General features: G+C 45.6%; 1 protein-coding gene and 1 long non-coding RNA gene across 2 annotated transcripts; both read right to left on the reverse strand.

Moving 5' to 3' along the window:
- Nucleotides 1-453: 453 nt before the first annotated feature.
- Nucleotides 454-22,847, reverse strand: rev1 (REV1 DNA directed polymerase). Its single transcript, XM_052523314.1, has 21 exons — nt 22,568-22,847; nt 19,391-19,459; nt 18,734-18,866; nt 15,038-15,206; nt 14,387-14,965; nt 13,432-14,231; nt 13,025-13,123; nt 8,542-8,788; nt 6,557-6,685; nt 6,248-6,402; nt 5,786-5,905; nt 5,462-5,682; nt 5,061-5,233; nt 4,726-4,955; nt 4,423-4,637; nt 4,020-4,283; nt 3,839-3,941; nt 3,475-3,674; nt 3,227-3,377; nt 2,443-2,545; nt 454-2,308 (listed from the first exon to the last, which is right to left on the reverse strand). The coding sequence occupies exons 2-21, from the start codon at nt 19,445-19,447 to the stop codon at nt 2,197-2,199; spliced, it is 4,260 nt and encodes a 1,419-aa protein (XP_052379274.1). The 5' UTR covers nt 19,448-19,459; nt 22,568-22,847; the 3' UTR covers nt 454-2,196.
- LOC127931080 (uncharacterized) lies at nt 2,580-3,219 on the reverse strand. The gene is made up of 3 exons (XR_008139733.1): nt 2,885-3,219; nt 2,809-2,846; nt 2,580-2,732 (listed from the first exon to the last, which is right to left on the reverse strand). It is a non-coding gene; the product is annotated as an uncharacterized LOC127931080 (long non-coding RNA).
- Nucleotides 22,848-23,686: the final 839 nt, after the last annotated feature.

A 23,686-nucleotide genomic window follows, 5' to 3' on the forward strand; every position in this document is an offset into this window, starting at 1 on the left:
ACAAAGCTCCACTGATAGCCATGTGTAATGCATATACATTAGTCAAGGATATCCATATTGTAACAAAACTTGGTACACATGTAGCAAACATTGTCAAGACTCAACATTTGCAAGGACATTCATATCAACCTCATGGTGGCGCTATAACGTACACATTTATATATCTCTTGATCGGTTTGACTCGAGTGATGAAATTTGGCACACATGCTCAGGGATAGGAGTCTGGATAACCCACGCAATCTCAAGACACCACTGACCAGATTTTGACAAAACTTGGGTGAATGATGCATCTTGCCATAGAGATCCATCATTATTGACAAAAGTACACTGATTAGCCCAAGGGGAGCGCTGCATCATTTCTGGGGACGACACGTTTACTTTTAGCTTGTTTCATCATCCTTTTCAAAAGGATCATAACACCAACTCCAAATCACACACTAAATTAAAATCAAGAATTTTACAAGTTCCAAGTTTATTATCAAGTTCTTAGAAAACATACAAATGATGTCACAGCTTCAGGTCTTCAGGCACGGGTCAGTCGTGAGACAGGTACACTGACCAATGAGATAATTCCTTCTGGCCCTTCCCTTTTGTAGAGTTAGGGCAGATGAGAGGAAAAGTGAGCATTATACAGTCACTCAGACCACAGCATACACATTCTAAGGAAATAAACTCCGAATCAAAGGGTTGTCTGTGTCTCCTGTGTTTAGAACTACATTCATTTCCCCAGCATACTCACCGTTATATGATCAGGTACAGTAGAAACCATTTCAAAACCACCATGTCATCCACTCTGCTGATGTCACAATGAGAGAACTGTCAGTTCTTTTTTTTTTTTTTGCACAAATGTGTGCTCTCGAACATTTGTATCCCGCGATGTCACAAAAAGAGAACATTTAATTCTGCAACATTGTGAGGGCATAAGCAAGTATTATTTCATTATGAGCTGTCCGAGTATTGACAGCTCATAAGGAGAGTGGGTGCCTCACAACAGCCTAAAATGGCTTCCCCTCCCCACCATCTGCACGTCACATAGTAGCTATCCAAAGCGATATAGTATTGCCTTCTCCTAGATTTTCTCATCAGTGTAGTTGAAGGAGAGGAAGCCACTTCACACCATTGCAATTCTGTGTCAACCTATAGAGGTTGCATAAAAAAGTTACATAAGTACTTCGGCCAAATGTTGGTTTCCTTCCCGTCACAAACACACACGATGAAAGAGCAAAAGAGAGAACTAACAACAGTTAATAACACACTACTTGTACCCAATACAAGAGAAAACATAAGAATGTCTATATAGAAAGTTTTTTTCTTTTGAAACTTAACAAGAGGTGTTGAAAACACAATTTACATGCCATAACAAGGTTTGGCACTTTTTCTTTTGCAGAGGAAAGGTACAAAAAAAAAAAAAGCTTGCTTTTTAAAAACAATCTCCCAAACAGGATGTTTTTGCATCTTTTTGCTACCATGTCAGTTTGCAGATACTTCTGAGGCTATGGTGGCAGAGCTTAGAGTAACAGAACGACTGGTGATAAGCAGAGAGAAAAGAAACAGAGCCAGGAAAAGTGGATGTCTATGGTTTCCTTCTTTCTGCCTCCAACCCCTGGATGTCACAGAATAGGGGGGGGGGCAGAGTAGACCGTCGAGAAGGCAAGGAGATTCCATGGCCACCATCAGACTGTGATATTTGGCATATTCACACACCTAATGGCTGAGTCAGCCATCACTCATGAGATTTAGTGGGTCCTGACCAACAGGGGCTACAGGAGGAGTGTTCCTGCCCCCCGGCTCATGGTAGGTTAGACAGTGCGTGTCGGGCCAAGTTGATATTCAGGCTGCTGAAGTGTAGTGCAGCCGATTCCTGTGCTGTGTTCTGCTGACGCGTGTCATAATGAAGTAGAACGCAGGTCAGTGATCCTATTATTACTAATTCTATGGGGCTTGCTGAGCTGATGTCACAGAACTTTCACTGTGATGTCACAAGAGAACACAGCTCCTCCCGTCAGGATTATGATGTAATAGTTTGATGATGTAACAGTGGTACAACAAACAGAACACTGATGCAGAGTGTGTGGAGGAGCAAAACTGGATCTCAAATGGCATCCAATCCCCCACATACTAGTGCACTACTTTTGACCAGTGCACTGTGGGGACTAAGGTGTGATTTGAGACTTGGCTAGAGCCTGCCGTGTCCTCCTATGTGATCTTCAGAGTGCTGCCGTAGGTCTGCTGTACCACCACCTGCACGTTGTCCAGGATGAAGTCAAAGGCCATGCTCCACACAGACTCCACAGACTGCTGCATCAACCTGCAATCACATAGGATACGTGAAAATAAATTAATGGGAACAGAGGAGAAAACTGAAAAGTACCAGCCTTGGCCCAGTGGTCCGTGACTGTCAAACTGAGTAGAGGAGAGAGTTAAACCATGAGTGGACCGTACCTCTTCATGTACTTGATGACCAGGTCAAGTTTCTCCAGGTCTTTGTCCTCGATCAGATCAGTGCAGTACTTGACCACCTGCAGAATGTCCTCCTCCATGGGTTCTGAGGACGGGGGGAAAGGACAAAGACCTGGATTTTCACACACAACCACATCATTAACAAACAGTCAAGAGCACAACTACTACTATATGACAGCAAACGTCCCATTATTCCCAGAGACGGTACTGACCGACCCACTCCCCCTTCTGTACCTGAGACGGTACTGACCGACCCACTCCCCCTTCTGTACCTGAGACGGTACTGACTGACCCACTCCCCCTTCTGTACCTGAGACGGTACCGACCGACTCACTCCCCCTTCTGTACCTGAGACGGTACTGACCGACCCACTCCCCCTTCTGTACCTGAGACGGTACCGACCGACCCACTCCCCCTTCTGTACCTGAGACGGTACTGACCGACCCACTCCCCCTTCTGTACCTGAGACGGTACTGACCGACCCACTCCCCCTTCTGTACCTGATATGGTAGTGACCGACCCACTCCCCCTTCTGTACCTGATATGGTACTGACCGACCCACTTCCCCTTCTGTACCTGATATGGTACTGACCGACCCACTTCCCCTTCTGTACCTGATATGGTAGTGACCGACCCACTCCCCCTTCTGTACCTGATATGGTAGTGACCGACCCACTTCCCCTTCTGTACCTGATATGGTAGTGACCGACCCACTCCCCCTTCTGTACCTGATATGGTAGTGACCGACCCACTTCCCCTTCTGTACCTGATATGGTAGTGACCCATTCTCTGAGTAGTGTTCGGATGTCCGTGAAATCACAGGCTCCAGCCAGGGTGGGTTCAGGGCGAGGGGTGAACTTAGACAGAGACTCTGGGACATCCTGCTTTAGAGAGGATGTGGAAGGTCCATTCTCCAGCTGGTTGGGGGTCAGTTCAGGCCAATCATAAAGCATCAGTACAAATCCATTCAGAAAAAATTTCAAACTGACCTTGGATAAGTGTCTAGGGGCTCACCTTGAGGCCGTTGGATAGGTCCCTCGATCTGAGCGCGTGCTGTAGGGCTTTGGCAGGGCTGTTTCCTGGTGGGTGGGACCTCTTTAGAGGGGAGGGGCCTTTCTTAATGGGGCTGGAGTTGGTGTTCTTCTTCTTGTAGCGCCTCTTCACCCGACCCACTCCAACCTGCTTCAGCTGCAACAGGGGGTTCCTCTGCTCTGCTACAGAGAAAGAGGGGTTGAGAGAGAGGAGGGAGAACAAAGGAGATGGAGAAATAAGGGGGTAATGCAAAGAGGATTGAATTTGATCATTAGTGGAACGTCTACGGTTCTTTGCAGTGTATTGTATGAACATACTGTATTCTGCTCTACATCTCTGGTCTTACCCATGATGATCCCTTGGGCCTGGGCGGTCTCTCTGCGGCTGTACGCTGAACGCAGTTCCTCCTGGAGCTCTCTGGGGAGCGCTGCAAACACCTCCGGGTCAACCTATAGAGAGACAGAATATTTGTGTGTGTGTGTGTGTAATGGGGCTATTGGCGTTAATGAGAATGTGTGTGTGTGTACCTGGGAAAAGTCAGGCAGTTCCAGTATGATGCCCGTGGAGCCAGGCTGTCCAGGCTGGTTGGGGATCTGAAGCACCAGTGTTCCTACAGGAAGGGCAGCCAGGGTAGGAGGAGAGGAGGGGGAAGAAAGAAGGGATGAGGGGTGAGGGCTAGAGGGGCGGTGGTGTGACCTGTTGTGGGATCTCTCTTTCTCTCTGTGGGTCCAGGAGAGCTCCACCTGTTCTCTCAATTCTGCAGGCAAGGCGTCCAACACTGACCTGTCCACCTGGCACACAGACACACACACACACACACACACACATATAAGGGCACTTTCAAACTGCCGAAAACAATGCATCAAAAACATAGCCAACCCAAAGGATTTTCAATGACAGCAATGTACTGGTGAACTAGGAGTGGAGAACCTGTGAAGGAGAGGGGACCTCGATGCTGAGGTTGAGGCGTGTCCGAACATGGTTAGGTGTGCGTGTAGAGGGCAGCGGCTCTTCTTTACTTGTCCCTGGGATTGGATCAGCAGGCGAAGGAGGGCGGAGAGTGGAGAAGGGGGGTGGGACTCTGGCAGAGGAACTCTTCCCCTGATTGGTGGTTGAGTCAGCAACAGGAGCATCAGCTAGCGAATCTGAAGAGAGAGAGCAGAGGTTGATGTATGGCTTCTTGAGATAATCACTAACAAGATCTCACACACACACACACACATACATACATACCTGTGTTGTTGTGTTGGGCAGGGGGCCGCTGGGCCAGAAGCATGTCTCTGATGGAGCGTGTTTTAGGGCCAGAGGGGTCATAGGGGGCTGAGTGAGCCCCATCAAGGAGCTGCACCTGAAGGCCCACCCCCCTCAGGTCCTGCACCTCCAGCCTCATTGAGTGGAACAGCTTGATGACCTCACTGGCTATCAGCTGACCACTGTCTGTCGACTGGGCCAGGGTCACTGACCTGAGAGAGGGGACAGAGGGAGAGAGAAAAGGACAGAAATGGATAAGGAAAGAGGTGAGTGAATTATGTCCCCTCAGTGTGTAACCCTGTCCATTGCGCTCTCACCTGGCCAGATTGTCACAGATGCCGTGACCCCCATATTTGGATGGCTCCACCGGGGCCCCCACCTTACGCACCATGACCTTTAGGGTCAGTCTGCGACCCCTGAGCCCCGCGCCCTGAAGACGCTTCTGTACCTCCATGGACAGGTTGGTCAGGAACGACTCCGCCTCTTCCACCTGGTGAGAGAGAATATGGAGAATTCAGAGAACGACAGAATGGAGTAACAGAAAAGCACCTTGAGCTGTTGAAGAACATCGGTTCTACACAAAATATTCCATTCTGAACGATTGTTCTGCCTCCTTGAATAAGCCTTGGTTCTGACAAGCATAAACCAGTTATGACCTGTGTAGAGCAGACAAAAATCAAACAAGCTCTAACCACTGTTAACCAAATCTGGTCCTTACCTGTGTGAAGCGAATGTTGTAGTTCATCTCGGCCGAGACAGACTTCCTTTCCTTCTCGCTGCGTACGGGCCGGTCGTCGAGACCTCGGCAGAACCTGAAGAGGGTCTGCCCGGTGCGAGGGCCAAACTCCTTCTGCAGTTGCTGTAGAGACACCTGCTGCAGGTCCCCACACGACCTCACACCCAGAGACGCCAGCTTTGCGCCCATAGAACGGCCCACACCTGAGATTGGTGAGGGGAAGAGGGTTGGGTAGAGGTGGTAAAACGCACCACCAGAAAGATGATCAGTTGCAGTGTCCACCAGGTGGTGCTGTAGTGTCCTCACCTGGCAGGCTAGTGACCCTGTGGTCCCTGATGAAGTCGTCCACTTCCTCTGACCTCAGGAGGTACTGTCCGTCCGGCTTGGCCTTCCGGGTCGCCATCCTCGCCAGCAGGATGTTGGACCCTGGAGAAGTCAGAGGTGACAGGTCACAAGTGTGACTGAGTGGGAGGGAAACTATGCTTAACAATGGCAGTCAACTCCCCTTGGACCCCTAGAAGTTCAGGGTCGCGTTCAGTAGAGCACAAGCACACTGTAGCAAAACATTTTGAAGTGGAAAATGAAAAGGAGCATTTGTTATTGGACAAGCCCAGATAACAGTGAGGGACTATTTCAGTCTGTTTTCTGCCATTTGGTGCATAATAAACAACCTAGGTAGTAGTGCCCGCTCCGTTTGCAAATGTTTCCTCCCGTTGTGCCTACAGAACATTACCAAGGGGTGGTAGAGGAAGGTGTGGCACCACTCACCCATGCCCACCGAGGCAGTGCACCCAGTCCTCTCCCTGACATCTGTCCGGATGGCGCTGGCCAGCTCTTCAGGTGTAGCACCCAACTCAGCCAGCAGGGCAGAGCAATCCACCAACGCCTCGTCACAACTCAGAGCCTCAATGTTGTGAGTATAACTACGGGGGGTGAAATCAATTTGTTGTTTATCAGATGATTGTGCTACGAACCTAACAAGTAACCAAGGAATCAGAATGGTCAGATGTCATGACTAACAGCGGGAGGTGAGAGAGAAAATTAGATGGGATTTACAGATCCTCCCTACATCCGTACCTGGCGAGGGTCTCGTACATAGCCAGTGCCACCTCCTTGTAAGCCTGGAAGTCATAAGGGACAGACTGCAGGGAAGGACACAGCTGTTTGGCCTGGCCAAAAAACATCCCATTCCTCACTCCTGCCTGCCTGACAGAAGGAAAAGAAAAAAAAGGAGACCAGATTACTAAAGGGTAGAGGGTATGTATGGAAGTATGCTTGGGGTCATTGTCCATTTGGAAGACACATTTGGAAGTATGCTTGGGGTCATTGTCCATTTGGAAGTATGCTTGGGGTCATTGTCCATTTGGAAGTATGCTTGGGGTCATTGTCCATTTGGAAGTATGCTTGGGGTCATTGTCCATTTGGAAGACACATTTGGAAGTATGCTTGGGGTCATTGTCCATTTGGAAGTATGTTTGGGGTCATTGTCCATTTGGAAGTATGCTTGGGGTCATTGTCCATTTGGAAGACACATTTGGAAGTATGCTTGGGGTCATTGTCCATTTGGAAGACACATTTGGAAGTATGCTTGGGGTCATTGTCCATTTGGAAGACACATTTGGAAGTATGCTTGGGGTCATTGTCCATTTGGAAGACACATTTGGAAGTATGCTTGGGGTCATTGTCCATTTGGAAGTATGCTTGGGGTCATTGTCCATTTGGAAGACACATTTGGAAGTATGCTTGGGGTCATTGTCCATTTGGAAGTATGCTTGGGGTCATTGTCCATTTAGAAGTATGCTTGGGGTCATTGTCCATTTAGAAGTATGCTTGGGGTCATTGTCCATTTGGAAGACACATTTAGAAGTATGCTTGGGGTCATTGTCCATATGGAAGTATGCTTGGGGTCATTGTCCATTTGGAAGTATGCTTGGGGTCATTGTCCATTTGGAAGACACATTTGGAAGTATGCTTGGGGTCATTGTCCATTTGGAAGACACATTTGGAAGTATGCTTGGGGTCATTGTCCATTTGGAAGACACATTTGGAAGTATGCTTGGGGTCATTGTCCATTTGGAAGACACATTTGGAAGTATGCTTGGGGTCATTGTCCATTTGGAAGTATGCTTGGGGTCATTGTCCATTTGGAAGACACATTTGGAAGTATGCTTGGGGTCATTGTCCATTTGGAAGTATGCTTGGGGTCATTGTCCATTTAGAAGTATGCTTGGGGTCATTGTCCATTTAGAAGTATGCTTGGGGTCATTGTCCATTTGGAAGACACATTTAGAAGTATGCTTGGGGTCATTGTCCATATGGAAGTATGCTTGGGGTCATTGTCCATTTGGAAGACACATTTAGAAGTATGCTTGGGGTCATTGTCCATATGGAAGTATGCTTGGGGTCATTGTCCATTTGGAAGTATGCTTGGGGTCATTGTCCATTTGGAAGTATGCTTGGGGTCATTGTCCATTTAGAAGACACATTTGGAAGACACACTTCTGACCCATCAGGAATGCACAGAGGACACAAGATAAACACACTTCCAGATACCAAAGAAAATATCCCTTTTCTCTGGAAACAATGTTAATATACTATTTTAAACTTAGTGCTTAGAACAGCCAATTATATTTCCACCAACCATTTCATTTGTTAGGCTTCTTTCTGACAATTTGAGGGTTAAAAGGGTCCATTTGAGGGTTAAACTAATGCATTCTGGGAAATGTACAATTTCCCCCATATTGAACTAAATTAAAATAATTTTATATAAATATAGAATATTTGCACAGGTTTTTTCCTTGATCATTCATTAAAAAAAAAGTTTGTCCTGAAAATCAATTGTTTCAACATTATTTTACATGCATGTATATAATGACATGATTGATGTTTTATGTACAAGATGTTCATTCTTATAGACTAACCTAATATAGAAGAATTTCACAGAATTAAATTATATTTCCTTTAATTCAAACAATGGTGTATCATGTTTACTACGCCAATTCAAATTCAACGAGGCATTTGAGCCCAACCCTGAGTGAGTATGTAGAGAGATAGAGAGTTACCTGGCCTCGTAGCTACAGGAGGCAATCTCAGCCATAGAGAGGCAAGTTGTGTCCGGGTCCACACCATTGCCGTGGGAGACGTGACTCTCGGCCGAGGTCATTTCCTCCAGGTCCCCATCCTTCCTCTCCGAGACACTTGCATGGGAGTATTTCCTCTGATAGTACTGCAGCTCCAGCTGGCGGTCAACACCAGGTCTCTGGGCCACTCTGCCTGGACCACGGTTACTGGTCACAGCTACTGGCTTCCCTGAGGGGGAGGAGAGGAGGTGGGCGGTTAGTGGGGACTGGCCAGTTAAGGACTAGATTTGAGGCATACAAATATGAGAATGTGTGTGCGCCCGTAGGTGTGGGACTGGTACATTTAGCGTATAACTGACGGTTATGCATGAAGGTCATCATGAACATATAATAACTGTCATAACCCCTAAGAAAAAAATTATGGCGGTAGAGGCCACTGTGTTCTTGGGGACCTTCAATGCTGAATATATTTTTTGGCCCTCTTCCCCAGATCTGTGCCTCAACACAATCCTGTCTCGGAGCTCCACAGACAATTCATTCGACCTAATGGCTTGATTTTTTGGGGGGTCCCACAGTTGACAGCACTGTCGACTGTGGGACCTTATATAGACAGGTGTGTACCTTTTCAAATCATGTCCAATCATTTGAATTTACCACAGGTGGACTACAAGTTGTAGAAACATCTCAAGGATGATCAATGGAAATGGGATGCACCCGAGCTCAGTTGAGTCTCATAGCAAAGGGTCTGAATACTTTTTTTTCTCTTCATCAAAACTATGAAATAACACATATGGAATCATGTAGTAACCAAAAAAAAAAAGTGTTAAACAAATCATATTTGATATTTTAGATTCTTCAGTATCCACCCTTTGCTAAAAGTGTGCAAAGCTTACTACATGATTCCATGTGTTATTTCATAGTTTGAGATGTATTCACTATTATTCTACAATGTAGAAGACAGTAAAAATAAATAAGAACCCTGGAATGAGTAGGTGTGTCAGATAGATCTATCTTCATGTAGGCTCACTTAATATAAACGGTGCCAGAGATGCGGGAAAGCAGAGTCTGTTGGGTGAAAACACCACCATTCAAAAGTTTGGGGTCACTTAGAAATGTACTTGTTTTTGAAAGAAAATCACATTTTTTTGCCATTTAAAATGACAAATTGATCATAAATACAGTGTAGACATTGTTAATGTTGTAAATGACTATTGTAGCTGGAAATGGCAGATTTTTTTATATCTACATAGGCGTACAGAGGTCCATTATCAGCAACTATCACTCCTGTGTTCCAATGGCACGTTGTGTTGACTATCAAATCAAAGTTTATGTCACGTGCGCCGAATACAACAGGTGTAGGTAGACCTCACAGTGAAATGCTTACTTAGAGGCTCTAACCAATAGTGCTAAAAAGGTATTAGGTGAACAATAGGTAAGTAAAGAAATAAAACAACAGTAAAAAGACAGGCTATATACAGTAGCGAGGCTATAAAAGTAGCGAGGCTACATACAGTCACCGGTTAGTCAGGCTGATTGAGGTAGTATGTACATATGGTTATCAAATCCAAGTTTATCATTTTAAAAGGCTAATTGATCATTAGAAAAGCATCAGCATTTGTGGGTTCGATTACAGGCTCAAAATGTCAGTCTATTCTTGTTCTGAGAAATTGAGGCAATTCCATGTGAGAAATTGCCAAGAAACTGGAGATCTCATACACTGCGGTGTACTACTCCCTTCACAGAACGGTGCTAACTAGCTCTAACCAGAATATAAATAGTGGGAGGCCCCGGTGCACAACTGAGCAAGAGTACATTAGAGTGTTTAGCTTGAGAAACAGACGCCTCACAAGTCCCCAACTACCAGCTTCATTAAATAGTAATCTCAGACTGGCAAAAAAAAAAAAACACTGGACAGAGGAAGATTGGAAAACAGTGTTATGGACAGACAAATCTAAGTTTGAGGTGTTCGGATCACAAAGAAGAACATTTGTGAGATGCAGATCAAATGAAAAGATGCTGAAGGTGTGTTTGACACCAATGTCAAGCATGGTGGAGGCAATGTGATGTTCTGGGGGTGCTTTGGTGGTGGTACATTTTGAGATTTGTACAGGGTAGAAGGGATCTTGAAGAAGGAAGGCTATCACTCCATTTTGCAACGCCATGCCCTGTGGACGGCGCTTAATTGGAGCCAATTTCCTCCTACAACAGGAAAGCACAGCTCCAAACTACGTAAGAACTATTTAGAGAATAAGCAGTCAGCTGGTATTCTGTCTATGATGGAGTAGCCAGCACAGTCACTGGATCACAACCCTATTGAGCTGTTGTGGAAGCAGCTTGACCGTATGGTACGTAAGAAGTGCCCATCAAGCCAATCCAACTTGTGGGAGGTGCTTCAGGAAGCATGGGGTGAAATCTCTTCAGATTACCTCAACAAATTGACAACTAGAATGCCAAAGGTCTGAAAGGCTGTAATTGCTGCAAATGGAGGATTATTTGACGAAAGCAAAGTTTGAAGGACAATTATTATTTCAATTAAATTATTTATAACCTTGTCAACGTCTTGACTATATTTCCTAATCATTTTGCAAATAATTTCATGTATGTTTTCATGGAAAACAAAAACATTTCTAAGTGACGCCAAACCTTTGAACGGTAGTGTGTGTGTGTGAGATTTATATACACCTTAGCCAAATACATTTTTAAAAAACTCAGCTTTCACAATTACTGACATTTAATCCTAGTAAAAAGTCCCTGTTTTAGGTCAGTTAGGATCAACACTTGTTTTTTTCATTACATTCCCAGTGGGTCAGAAGTTTACAAACACTCAATTAGTATTTGGTAACATTGCCTTTAAATTGTTTAACTTGGGTCAAATGTTTTGGGTAGCCTTCCACAAGCTTCCCACAATAAGTTGGGTGAACTTGGCCCATTCCTCCTGACAGAGCTGATGTAACTAAAGTCAGGTTTGTAGGCCTCCTTGCTCGCACACACCTTTTCAGTTCTGCCCACACATTTTCAAATGGGATTGAGGTCAGGGCTTTGTGATGGCCACTCCAATACCTTGACTTTGTTGTCCTTAAGCCATTTTGCCACAACTTTGGAAGTATGCTTGGGGTCATTGTCCATTTGGAAGACACATTTGGAAGTATGCTTGGGGTCATTGTCCATTTGGAAGACACATTTGGAAGTATGCTTGGGGTCATTGTCCATTTGGAAGACACATTTGGAAGTATGCTTGGGGTCATTGTCCATTTGGAAGACATATTTGCGACCAAGCTTTAACTGATGTTTTGAGATGTTGCTTCAATATATCCACATCATTGTCCTCCTCATGATGCCATCTATTTTGTGAAGTGCACCAGTCCCTCCTGCAGCAAAGCACCCCCACAGCATGATGCCGCCACCCCCGTGCTTCACGGTTGGGATGGTGTTCTTCGGCTTGCAAGCCTCCCCCTTTTTCCTCCAAACATAGTGATGGTCAATATGGCCAAACAGTTCTATTTGTTTCATCAGACCAGAGGACATTCCTCCAAAAAGTACGATCTTTCTCCCCATGTGCAGTTGCAAACCGTAGCCTGGCTTTATTATGGCAGTTTTGGAGCAGTGGTTTCTTCCTTGCTGAGCGGCCTTTCAGGTTATGTCGATATAGGACTATATGGATACTTTTGTACCCGTTTCCTCCAGCATCTTCACAAGGTCCTTTGCTGCTGTTCTGGGATTGATTTGCACTTTTCGCACCAAAGTATGTTCATCTCTAGGAGACAGAAGGCGTCTCCTTCCTGAGCGGTATGACAGCTGCATGGTCCCATGGTGTTTATACCTGCATACTATTGTTTGTACAGAGGAATGTGGTACCTTCAGGCATTTGGAAATTGCTCCTAAGGATGAACCAGACTTATGGAGGTCTACAACTTTTTTTCTGAGGTCTTGGCTGATTTCTTTTGATTTTCCCATGATGTCAAGCAAAGAGGCACTGAGTTTGAAGGTAGGCCTTGAAATACATCCACAGGTACACCTCCAATGGACTCAAATGATGTCAATTAGCCTATCAGAAGCTTCTGAAGCTATGACATAATTTTCTGGAATTTTCCAAGCTGTTTAAAGGCACAGTCAACTTAGTGTATGTAAACTTCTGACCCACTGGAATTGTGATACAGTGAATTATAAGTGAAACAATCTGTCTGTAAACAATTGTTGGAAAAATTATTTGCGTCATGCACAAAGTAGATGTCCTCACCGACTTGCCAAAACTATGGTTGAAAAACGAGTTTATGACTCCAACCTAAGTGTATGTAAACTTCAGACTTAAACTGTATGTATGTATGCATGTATGTTTTGTGCTATTCAAACAGTTATTGCGGTGACTGTGGTCATTTGGCTGACCAATAACTGTCACCCAAAATTCCATGACCGTCACGGCCCTGTGTGTGTGTGTGTGTGTGGGTGTGTGTGAGAGCGTGCATGCCTTTGAGGTCGGGCCTGTGTCTGATCCCCACAGAGACAAAGAAACAGTCCATGTCCACATGCAGGATACAGGACTGTGGGCCAGGAGCAGCTGACAAACCTGAACAACAAACACACAGACAGAAAAGTCAGAAGAGAGACAGACTTGTAACATACACAGAATAAGAAACACACACACACACACATTTACCGACAGAAGTAAATGTACACACAGCTACTCCTGTAATAAGGTCATCAAAACACGTCACACTCAGACTCACCCTTCCATTAAACCCTGACGACATTAACAACATGCAGAATGTTTCCACTGACATTTGAGAGAGAGAGACATGACTGGACTGAGTAATTAGAATTCACATGCCATCAGACAGAGACCACCTAATCCAATCACACACTCCTCTTCCTTACCCTCTCTCCTCTGGCGTTTGAGCCTGTCTCTCCCGGGGAATGTGGCGCCCCCTGTGGCCCTCCTCCTGCTCTGCAGCGTGTTGACATACTCAGAGAACTCACTCCTCCACGTGGAGATGTGATGTAGACGAGAGTGGGAGTAGAACTCTGAGATGATCCCCCCGGTCTTCGCCAGTACCGATTGGTGGTCGCTGTCTGGAGGGGCGGGATTTGAGGGAATAGCTGATAAGCTGTTGGTTTCAAGAGGGGCGGGGTTAGGTGTAAAGGCATTGTGGTGACTGCCATTCAGACGGACAGGGGAAGTGGAGAGGTTTGGGTTATCAAGGGGGAGGGGTTTCTCAGGAGGGGAATCTGATTGACGGGGCTTCGGCGGTGGGAGAACGATGGGGCGGGACGCCAAGGCAGCCGTCGCCTCCTGATAGGTGGGTGGCGGAGGTTTGGGTCGCTGTTCATTGGCCAGTTGTTCGTGGTGTCTGTGGTGAGACACAGGGGGAGGAGTTGGGTTCCTGGGGGGGCTGTGGAGAAGTTTGGGGGGGTCAGATTTCAAAGGGGAGTTGGATAGGGGGCTGGCAGGATGCAGGGACACAGACCCCCCCGTGGACTTCCTGCCAGGGTTCAGGGGTGTGTCTGTGGGTAGTGTGGGGTTCGGGGAGAGATCCAGAGGCTTTAAGGCACCATTCACAGGGTGGGTGTGACCATTGGTCAGAGGGGGGTCCGTTGCCCCTCTGGTGGGTCTGACAGGACAGGGGTCCTCACCGCCCCCTCTTGCACCCAGTTTATTTGGGCGGTCCTCATTTTGTCATAGGTCAGTAATGATCCATTTCTATAGGACAGAGAGAGAAGTGGGAATTTAGAATCACAACTTTGAACCAATGTTCATTATGTGCACCCTACTTTTGTATGTTATTATGCCAGCACCAATATACATGTATCAACACACACAAAACACACTCACAGTCTGAAGTCCAGATCCCGGTAGCTGTGCTGGAGGTGGTTGGAGAAGGAGAGGCTGGACTGAGGTTGTGCGTGCCCAGGTTTAGAGTGCTCATGGCTGGGGTGAGCTGGGATGGGACCGGGGGTCTGTAAGTGGGTGTCAGCTGGAGCAAGAGGCTGGATGCAGCCTGGCTTGGCCTGCCCTTGGCTGGGTGGGTGGTGGGGGATGTGTCCTGGGTCAGAGTAGAGGTGATTGGAGGAGTAGGGGCTGAGAAAGCAGTGTCCTGGGCTAAAGTGTCTGGGCTGGGGGTTGAGGTCACCAGCTAGCGGGTTACACTGGTTGGGCTGGGGGAGGAGATTGTCTATGTGTAGATGACTGTGGCTGGATAGGGGCTTCCCAAGGCTGGGGGATGGGTTGCTGAGGACAGGTATGAGGTTATTGAGGCTGGGTACAGGGAGGCTGTGGCTGGGTTGGGTTTGCCCGTGGCTGAGTCCTGCAGCCTCCTGGCCCTGGCGAACAGACACACTGGGGAAGCTCAGGCCTTTCTGCTTGGCATAGAGCTGGTACTGCAGGTAGGACAGGAGATGGCCAGCCTTGATACTGAAGGTGGGAAAGAGGAAGGTTTAAACACTATACGTAAATTACTTACACAACACACAACACTACACCCACCTGTCAGTGATCCACTCCGGCCGGACCACCTTCTGGTCCCTCAGCTCCTGTATCTTGCTGTTGGGCAGGTTGGTGGCGATTATGTGGGTTGTCTTGGAGCGGGAGTAGTACATGTGAAACTGACCCCCATGCAGCATCATCAGCCTGCGCAGCTCGTCCGCACTGGGGTCTAGGTATAGAAATAATACACAGAAGAATTGGACTGGTGCTGATATCCACATTCTACTCTTCATAATCCTATGCTCACACACACAGTCAAAAGCCAGAGAGGAAGAACAGGAACAGACATCAAAGAGCAGGGTAAAGCGCACACACACACACACACACACACACACAACCAGTCAAAAGTTTGGAAAACCTACTCATTCAAGGGTTTTTTCTTTATTTGTACCATTTTCTACATTGTAGAATAATAGTAGACATCAAAACTACAAATAACACATATGGAATCATGTAGTAACCCCCCCCCCCCAAAAAAAACGGTTGTATTTGAGATTCTTCAAAGTAGCCACCCTTTGCCTTGATGACAGCTTTGCACACTCTTGGCATTCTCTCAACCAGCTTCGAGGTAGTCACCTGGAATGCATTTCAATGAACAGGTGTGCCTAAAGTACATTTGTTGAATTTCTTTCCTTCTTAATGCGTTTGAGCCAATCAGAAGATGGTCTTTTAACAAATAGGGATAAGTCCATATTATGGCAAGAACAGCTTAAATAAGCAAAGAGAAAATATAGTCCATCATTACTTTAAAGTCAGTCAATGATCAACATTTCAAGATCTTTCAATGTTTCTTCAAGTGCAGTTGCAAAAACCATCAAGCGCTATGATGAAACTGGCCCTCATGAGGACCGCCACAGGGAAGGAAGACCCAGAGTTCTCTGCTGCAGTCTGCTGTCCCCACATGCTTTAAGATGGCCACCATTGTTCCTGTACCTAAGAAGGCAAAGATAACTGAACTAAATGACTATCGCCCCATAGAACTCACTACTGTCATCATGAAGTGCTTTGCGAGACTAGTCAAGGATCATGTCACCTCCACCTTACTTGTCACCCTAGACCCATTTCAATTTGCTTATCGTCCTAATAGATCCACAGACAATGCACTCGCCATCACATAGCACACTGCCCTGTCCAATCTGGACAAGAGGAATATGGGACCAATGTGGAGAAGGTGGAAAGCTTCAAGTTCCTCTGTGTACACATCACTGATGATCTGAAATGGTCCATCCACACAGACAGCATGGTGAAGAAGGTGAAACAGCGCCTCTTCAACCTCAGGAGGCTACAGACATTTGTCTTGGCACTTAAAACCCGCACAAACTTTTACAGATGCACAATTGAGAGCATCCTGTCAGGCTGTATCACCGCCTGATATGGCAACTGCACCCCCCACAACCGCAGGGCTCTCCAGAGGGTGGTGCGGTCTGCCCAACGCATCACCGGCAGCAAACTACCTGCCCTTCAGGACACCTAGAGCACCCGATATCACAGGAAGGCCAAAAAGATCAAGGACAACAACCACCCGAACCACTTCCTGTTCACCCTGCTATCATCCAGAAGGCGATGTCAGTAAAGATGCATCAAATCTTGTGACCGAGAGACTGAAAAGCAGCTTTTATCTCAATGTCAGACTGTTAAATAGCCACCATATGCACATTAGAGGCTGCAGTCCTATATACATAGACTTGAAATCACTGGCCACTTTATTAATGGAACACTAGTCACTTTAATATTACTCATCTCATGTATATACTGTATTCTATTCTACTGTATCTTAGTCTATGCCCCTCTGACATTGCTCGTCCATATATTTTTCATTCCATTCCTTTACTTAGCTGTGTGCATTTTTGTGAAATTGCTAGATATTACTGCACTGTTGGATTTCGCTACACCCGCACTAACATCTGCTAAACACGTGTATGTGACCAATAAGATTTGAAAGAGATGTTACCAGCCTCAGAAATTGCAGCCCAAATAAATGCTTCACTGAGTTCAAGTAACAGACACTGCATGAATCAGGCCTTCATGGTCAAATTGCGGCAAAGAAAACACTACTAAATGACATCAATAAGAAGAGACTTGCTTGGGCTTATAAACACAAGCAATGGACATTAGACCGGTGGAAATCTGTCCTTTGGTCTGATGAGTCCAAGTTTGAGATTTTTGGTTCCAACCACCGTGTCTTTGTGAGACGCAGAGTAGGTGAACAGATGATCTCCGCATGTGTGGTTCCAACCGTGAAGCATGGAGGGAGAGGTGTGATGGTGCTTTAATGGTGACACTGTCAGTGATTTATTTAGAATTCAAGGCACACTTAATAAGGATGACTACCACAGCATTCTGCAGCGACCATCCCATCTGGTTTGCGCTTAGTGGGACTATCATTTGTTTTTCAACAGGACAATGACCCAACAGACCTTCAGGCTGTGTAAGGGCTATTTGACCAAGGAGAGTGATGGAGTGTTGCATCAGATGACCTGGCCTCCACTATCACCCAACTGTTTGTTTTACTACATGATTACATAGAGAAGACATCAGAACTATTACTCTACCATGTAGAAAATAGTCAAAATAAAGAGAAACCCTTGAATGAGTAGGTAGAGAGAGGAGATTATTGCCATGTACTCCCCTGTGATATTCTTAGAAATCATTTACATATCCAATTTAGATTTCCTGTAGGTGAACAGAAAGAGGAGATAGAAGAAAGACAAATACAAAATCTAAATGAGGGGAAAGAGTGAAAGGTGGAAAGAGGAATGAGAGAAGAAATTGGGTAAAAATGGAAAAGTGGAGATAAGAGGGGGAAAGAGAAAATAAATGAAAGATAGATATAGAAGGAGAGAAGGGAAGGCAGTGTGGGAAAATAGAATAAAGAGGTAGAACGTGTCGACCGCACAGCAATCCCAACAGAGCCTTCTATGGCTTACCTAACAACTGAACCCCATCTATTGTACGGTCAACGCGCACAAAGTCCATACATTGCAGTTACACACCCGCCCAGTCTTTCTAGAGAAATAATTGCAATCAAAGTAAAATTGCTTAGAAAGTATAAATGAGTTACTAGCTCCATTAAAGCATTAAGGACTGTATTTAGTATCCATAGAAGGGATAAGGATAGAATCAATGGGAGAAGGGTGGGTATGGTGTAAAGGCCAGGGCATGGGAACATCCCAGACAGTTAGGAATAGTTTGGGTATATATTAGGACGGCATTTTGTGACGTTTTTGTTCATTTTGATCTTCGGAAGGTTTTTTTACCAGCAGTTGGTGCACACAGAAGATGATCGAGGCAAGATGAAGTCGGTCGTCAAGTCTACGCCCCTTTGACGGCGATTGGTCAACCGAGGGGATTCTTCAATTCAGTGTTTGTTGTCAATCAATGAGATGTGCATGAAAACAAGGCCTATTTTTCCACTTGAGAAATACTGCACCAAACATCTTAGTTAGATGTAAAATTGTGTGACTAAGAGCTCTGCAAAAACATAAAAATAAATGACAGATTTCTTGATTTATCTTAGATTAATTTGGACTCTTTTGAGGAAGTGTATGCTTGCTACAGCATCTCAAGATGGACAAACAGTACTTTTGCCGCTTTGTCTCATTTGTCAAGCAAAGGTCTTTTAAGGGAGTATGCGAGCGCATTCGTTCAGGTCACCTAGCCAGACCATGCTGATGCCTTAATGGCCATATGTCTCACCTGTGTACCCGTTGACATATATGGCCACCCCAGTGAAGATGCTAGAGCAGACTCCATCTTTCTGTTTCTCTCTGGGGGCGTCCATCTTAAACTGCTCATCCAGCTTGGACACCTTAGCAGACATGTAGCCACCCTACACACACATTTTACATTTAAAGTCATTTAGCAGATGCTCATATCTAGAGCAACTTACAGGAACAATTAAAGTTAAGTGCCTTGCTCAAGGGCACAGATAGATTTTTCACCTGGTCGGTTGCTAGCCCAACGCTCTTCACCGCTAGGCTACATGCTGCCGGTACACACACACACACACACATTTTAGAATTTGTTCTAACAAGAAACCCTGATATTCTCACTGCAGACATAGTCACACATGCAACGGGGCTCCAGGCGAAGTCAATGAAGTGCCAAATTAAGGAGGAAAACCTGGGTCGGCTTATCATGCATGACATATACAGAGCATTACTACAACATTCTTAGCCTCTCCTTTCTCATCAGCAGTCATAAGTATATCACACAGGTATCAACCTACATTGTTTGCACAATTCAACATGCACTAGCAGTACCATATTATCCCACTGAGCTAAAGTGAGCCAATGTAACAGATAATGCCACGCTCATGGGTCTCCATGGCAACAGAAACAGGAAGTTACTCACCCTGGAGGCCCAACCGTTGTCATCCCTGTCCCTCTTCCTCCGCCCATCTCGACTCATACTGAGAAACACCTGGGAGTGGATGAGACAGGGAAAAATAGTCTGTTTCAGGTAGCCATATCTATGACGGTGAGTCAGTCCGTGTAAGAGAACCCACACAGATACACACACTCTTTGTTATCAGGTGTTTAGGTGATCGACCAGCCAACTTCAGTACACTAATTAGGCTTGTATTGTAATTAGTGATCGATACAGGGAGATTGACATCAGGCCCCCCCCCACCCTAGAAGAACAGTACAGCAGTGTGTGTGGGAAAGTGTGGTGACCAATGCTTACTTTGATTGAAACGTTGGATATGACATTTTTGCATCTGAGTTCCTAGAGTGTGCGGCTCTCCTTTATTTTCACGTATTCTACTCCGCTGGCCAGCACCTCGCCTAAATAGGTGTGTTTCTTTTTCTTCTAGATTGACCAATGGTTACTTACCATATAAATTTGACCTTCCTTGGTCTGTCATTTTGTCCCTCAAAACACACTCTCTAGAACATTTTATTTTTCTCACACTTGATGTTCTCCCACCCTATATCCTGTGGGTGCCTCCATCTCAGATGGTGTGATTATGATGAAACCATACTCATCCTCTCTTTTTTATTACATTATTTTAATTATCCGTCTGGACCTTTCAATTCTGGCCTTGAGCATTGTAGTGCTCATCTGGCTTTCTGAGCTCAATCCATCAGACTGTTGTCCAACTTGACATGAGGAGGATGTTTCCTAGCTCAAGGAGAGATCAACAACTTCTGGTTTTGGAGTGTACTCTCCCTTTAGCACGGACCCTAGCCTCAGTCTGTGATCCATGTCTCAACCGGAGGGAGTGGCCCAGTAAGCCTATTAGTCCTAATATAGGCCCTGAAAAAGGGAGCCTGGATGCCCGCCATTAAGAACCAAAGCAGAGAAAGGCACATCTGTTGAATGAATAGGCAGACACAGTCAGGTTTGACACTGATTGTCTGTGTTCCCAATCTGCTCATCACCTGTAGCTGGCTGCCATGATTGCAGCCTGTGACTTATATCCTGCCGGGGCCAGGTGCTCCAATCATGCAAATGAGCATGAGCAGGAAGAACACACTCAGGTCAGTTCAAAGGGAGGTGACATCAAACATTGGGAGAATCTCAATTGCATACTCCTCGCATCCTCACCTTCTCAAAAGCCACTGGATGAGAAAACCCAGAGGTCCCAACCCTTTGCCCTTCACCTCCAATGGGTTTTTTGAGAAGGAGGTGAGAGGACGCAAGGAGTATGCAATTGAAATTCTCCCAAGAAAGAGAAAATGAAGGAAGCCGAATGGGGAAAAAAGGATGGATGTAGCCTTGGGTAGAAATGTTATGGACAAAGACACAAAAAAGGATGACAGGGGGGGGACAGAAAATGACATCGGCAGATAACCTATACAGAGAAGAAAGCAGTAAGGAAGAGGTGAAGATATGGGGTTAAATCTAAGCCTACATCCCATCCATGGACAGGTAATCAATCAAACAAAGCATCTGAGAAAGATTGACTATCCTACGCCTGTCTGTCTTTTTATTCCAGCCCTACAATATTTGCTGGGTTAAGATCAGCTTTATCTGGCGCTGTTATGACCTTTAACATTATGAGCTAAAAATACACCTGTCTCCAGAACAGTTCTAAAAGGCCTCCCGCTGTATTAACTCTGCAGCAGCATATAAACAGCGGGGATGGCTGGACCATAGACATAGATAGAGGACTCATCTCTGTATCTGTGCTATTATAGTGTTTGTGATGGCTTGGACTGTGCCATTGAAGTTCCATTTTGAAGTAGTACATTTTCTTCTTCAAGATTGTCTGATCGTGCCTAATGACATGACTCCAACAGGGTCACCAGGAGGGATCAGCTAATAAAGTTGTAAGTCCCACCCAGTTGACTACAATTAGTGGAAGCCCTCAATGGTGCTGCCCATGTTAATACAACCTTTTGACCACTAGAGGGCTCTATCATTCTCTATGGGCTGGACACCTGCCAGACCGTCTGTCCTGCTGTGCCACGCTCAAATGAGTCCCCACAGAAACACAAATGGCCCACAGCTGGTGGACTGCAGGTGTCACAGTGTAACCTGGCTCCAAAGTATTGTGGTAGAAAAAGGCCAAATTGGTTCCTGCCACCAAGGAGTCCATCTTAAGTCAACTTCAAGGGCTGGTACCAAGAATTCATCAGAGGCATAGACAGTTCGATATGAGAGAGATGCTGGGGGTGAGGGGGGACAGATAATGTACTTACTAAAGCAATTATTACTGATTTCCATTACAAAGACAATTAAAATGAGTACAAAGAGCAGAGCAGCAGACACCAGTCTAACTGCAGCCTCTTTTTGTAGGAGGGCTGTTATGGAGCATGCTTCGTACAGTGCCACCACTGATCTCCTCGCTGACTACTTACTGGACTGAACATTCTAAAGTAAGCAGGTTGCAGGAGTCATACTTGCTGGAGTTGGCTACAGGTCTAGCTAGCCCCCCTCCCTGCTCCCTCCTTCCTTGAGCAGAACACAAACAAAGATTTGTGGTCGACCTGCATGGCGAGCACTGCCTGGACACACGAATGGGCATGATTTTACTTTAAGATTTATTTTTTACTTTAAGCTAGATATAGCTATGCATACGGACTAGCGTTGACGATTTCCTAAATGAAAAAGACAGCTTACCCCAATCACGTCCACTATGTGTGTAGCTAAGCTTGTTAGCTAGATCCACGCCTGATTCTGTGTGGGAAATGTATTGCTTGCTTCGTCATGTCTGTCAGCTAGTGTGGTCCCATGTGATTTTGACTACCACAGACCTAAAAAAGCTCAACTAGCCACGTTACTCTCGAATGAAGACTGTCAAAAAAAGGCAAGCTGAAAGACAGATATTATGCAAATCAAGCCAGCTGCAGAGTTAGCTGGTAAATAACAAATGTAACCGAATGAATCGTGTCGCAGCGATAAAGAGTATAATTTCAGACTGTGCACATATTCTGTGTGCAGTGAGGGAGGACACGTTGCTTATGTCGAAATTATGTTACATAATTGTCCAACAATGAATACACAGTAGGTGCACGAGTGTGTGCTAAAGTGTCCACACTGTACTGATCCCATTGTAAAAGCGGAAGTCGCTTTGCTACTCACCTTCTCTTCTACTGACTTGATCTTGTGCTGAAATCAAACAGCCAAATGTTGCTCTCGCAGGCTGGATCCTTCTTCTAAATGGGTCTATGCGGTGGAGTTATTCCCTATTTTGAGTTTAGTGTAACTGTTGTGGTCTTCCTATTTTGACATGCTCTTGAATAATCTCCGATCACCTTTCTCCGTGTGCTCTCCATTTTCAGCAGCCCGTCTGCTTTTTCTCTCTGCCTCCCTTCTCTCCCTCTCTCAACTCCCTGGCTCCTCCCCTCACTGTTTTGCGCCTTAAACCGTCCTCCCTGTCGGGTCAGTGACAGCTCCTATTGCCGCTGACTGTGGTTATCGTGCCACCCGGTGGCGAGTCAACAACACTACACTTGACGCAGCGCTGTGAAAGGCCACGTTCCATTTCATTGCCAATTTTCCCTAGCTTTTAAAACCTCATCGGCCTCCGCCGCATAAAGAAGTAGTTATTGCGCCACTTAAACTGGAGAAGGGTCTGAAAATTGAAATGGAATTGGGTCAAATAGATTAGGGACGACGGTAATGTCGTGGGCTACTATCTCACGCAAGCACGTCCCTGGTTTGAATGTCTATGGCACGTCCTCATTGACTTGGCCAGAGAGGAAGTGTCAAACATGTCAGAAATAAGCCTAATGCGTTTGTATGGGTTTATTTTGGCCTGCTTTCCCGCGGTTGGGACAACGACTCCCATTGTTAAGGCGGAGACACGAGCACTCGTCATTATATACAGATCTCTGACTGGTTTTTTGACTGTTACTGCATCCAGCATACTGGCCCCCTAAACAAACACAAATTACCTCGACTTACCTGTACCCCCCGCACATTGACTCGGTACCCCCTGTATATAGCCTCGTTTTTGTTATTTTATTGTGTTACTTTTTATTGTATTTTTTAACTTTAATTTATTTAGTTATTGTATTAATTATATTTACTGAACTGCGTTGTTGGTTATGACAGTGGACAATGGTTAAGGGCTTGTAAGTAAGCATTTCACGGTAAGGTCTACCTACACCTGTTGTATTCGGCTCATGTGACAAATACAATTTGATTTGAAAACTGAAAAACGCAATACACAATCTGCATATATTATATGGTAACCAT

The sequence above is a fragment of the Oncorhynchus keta genome, chromosome 7 (genome assembly GCF_023373465.1).
Source record: "Oncorhynchus keta strain PuntledgeMale-10-30-2019 chromosome 7, Oket_V2, whole genome shotgun sequence".
Taxonomy (NCBI): Eukaryota; Metazoa; Chordata; class Actinopteri; order Salmoniformes; family Salmonidae; genus Oncorhynchus; species Oncorhynchus keta.

Excerpts from the sequence above, each read along its gene's own strand:
- rev1 (XM_052523314.1), bottom strand. The coding sequence starts at position 19,447 with ATGAGTCGAGATGGGCGGAGGAAGAGGGACAGGGATGACAACGGTTGG. Across the intron at positions 15,207-18,733 it reads ATATGTCAACGGGTACACAG|ACCCCAGTGCGGACGAGCTG; the intron begins GTGAGACATATG and ends TTCTATACCTAG. Across the intron at positions 3,378-3,474 it reads ACCTATCCAACGGCCTCAAG|CTGGAGAATGGACCTTCCAC; the intron begins GTGAGCCCCTAG and ends ACCCCCAACCAG.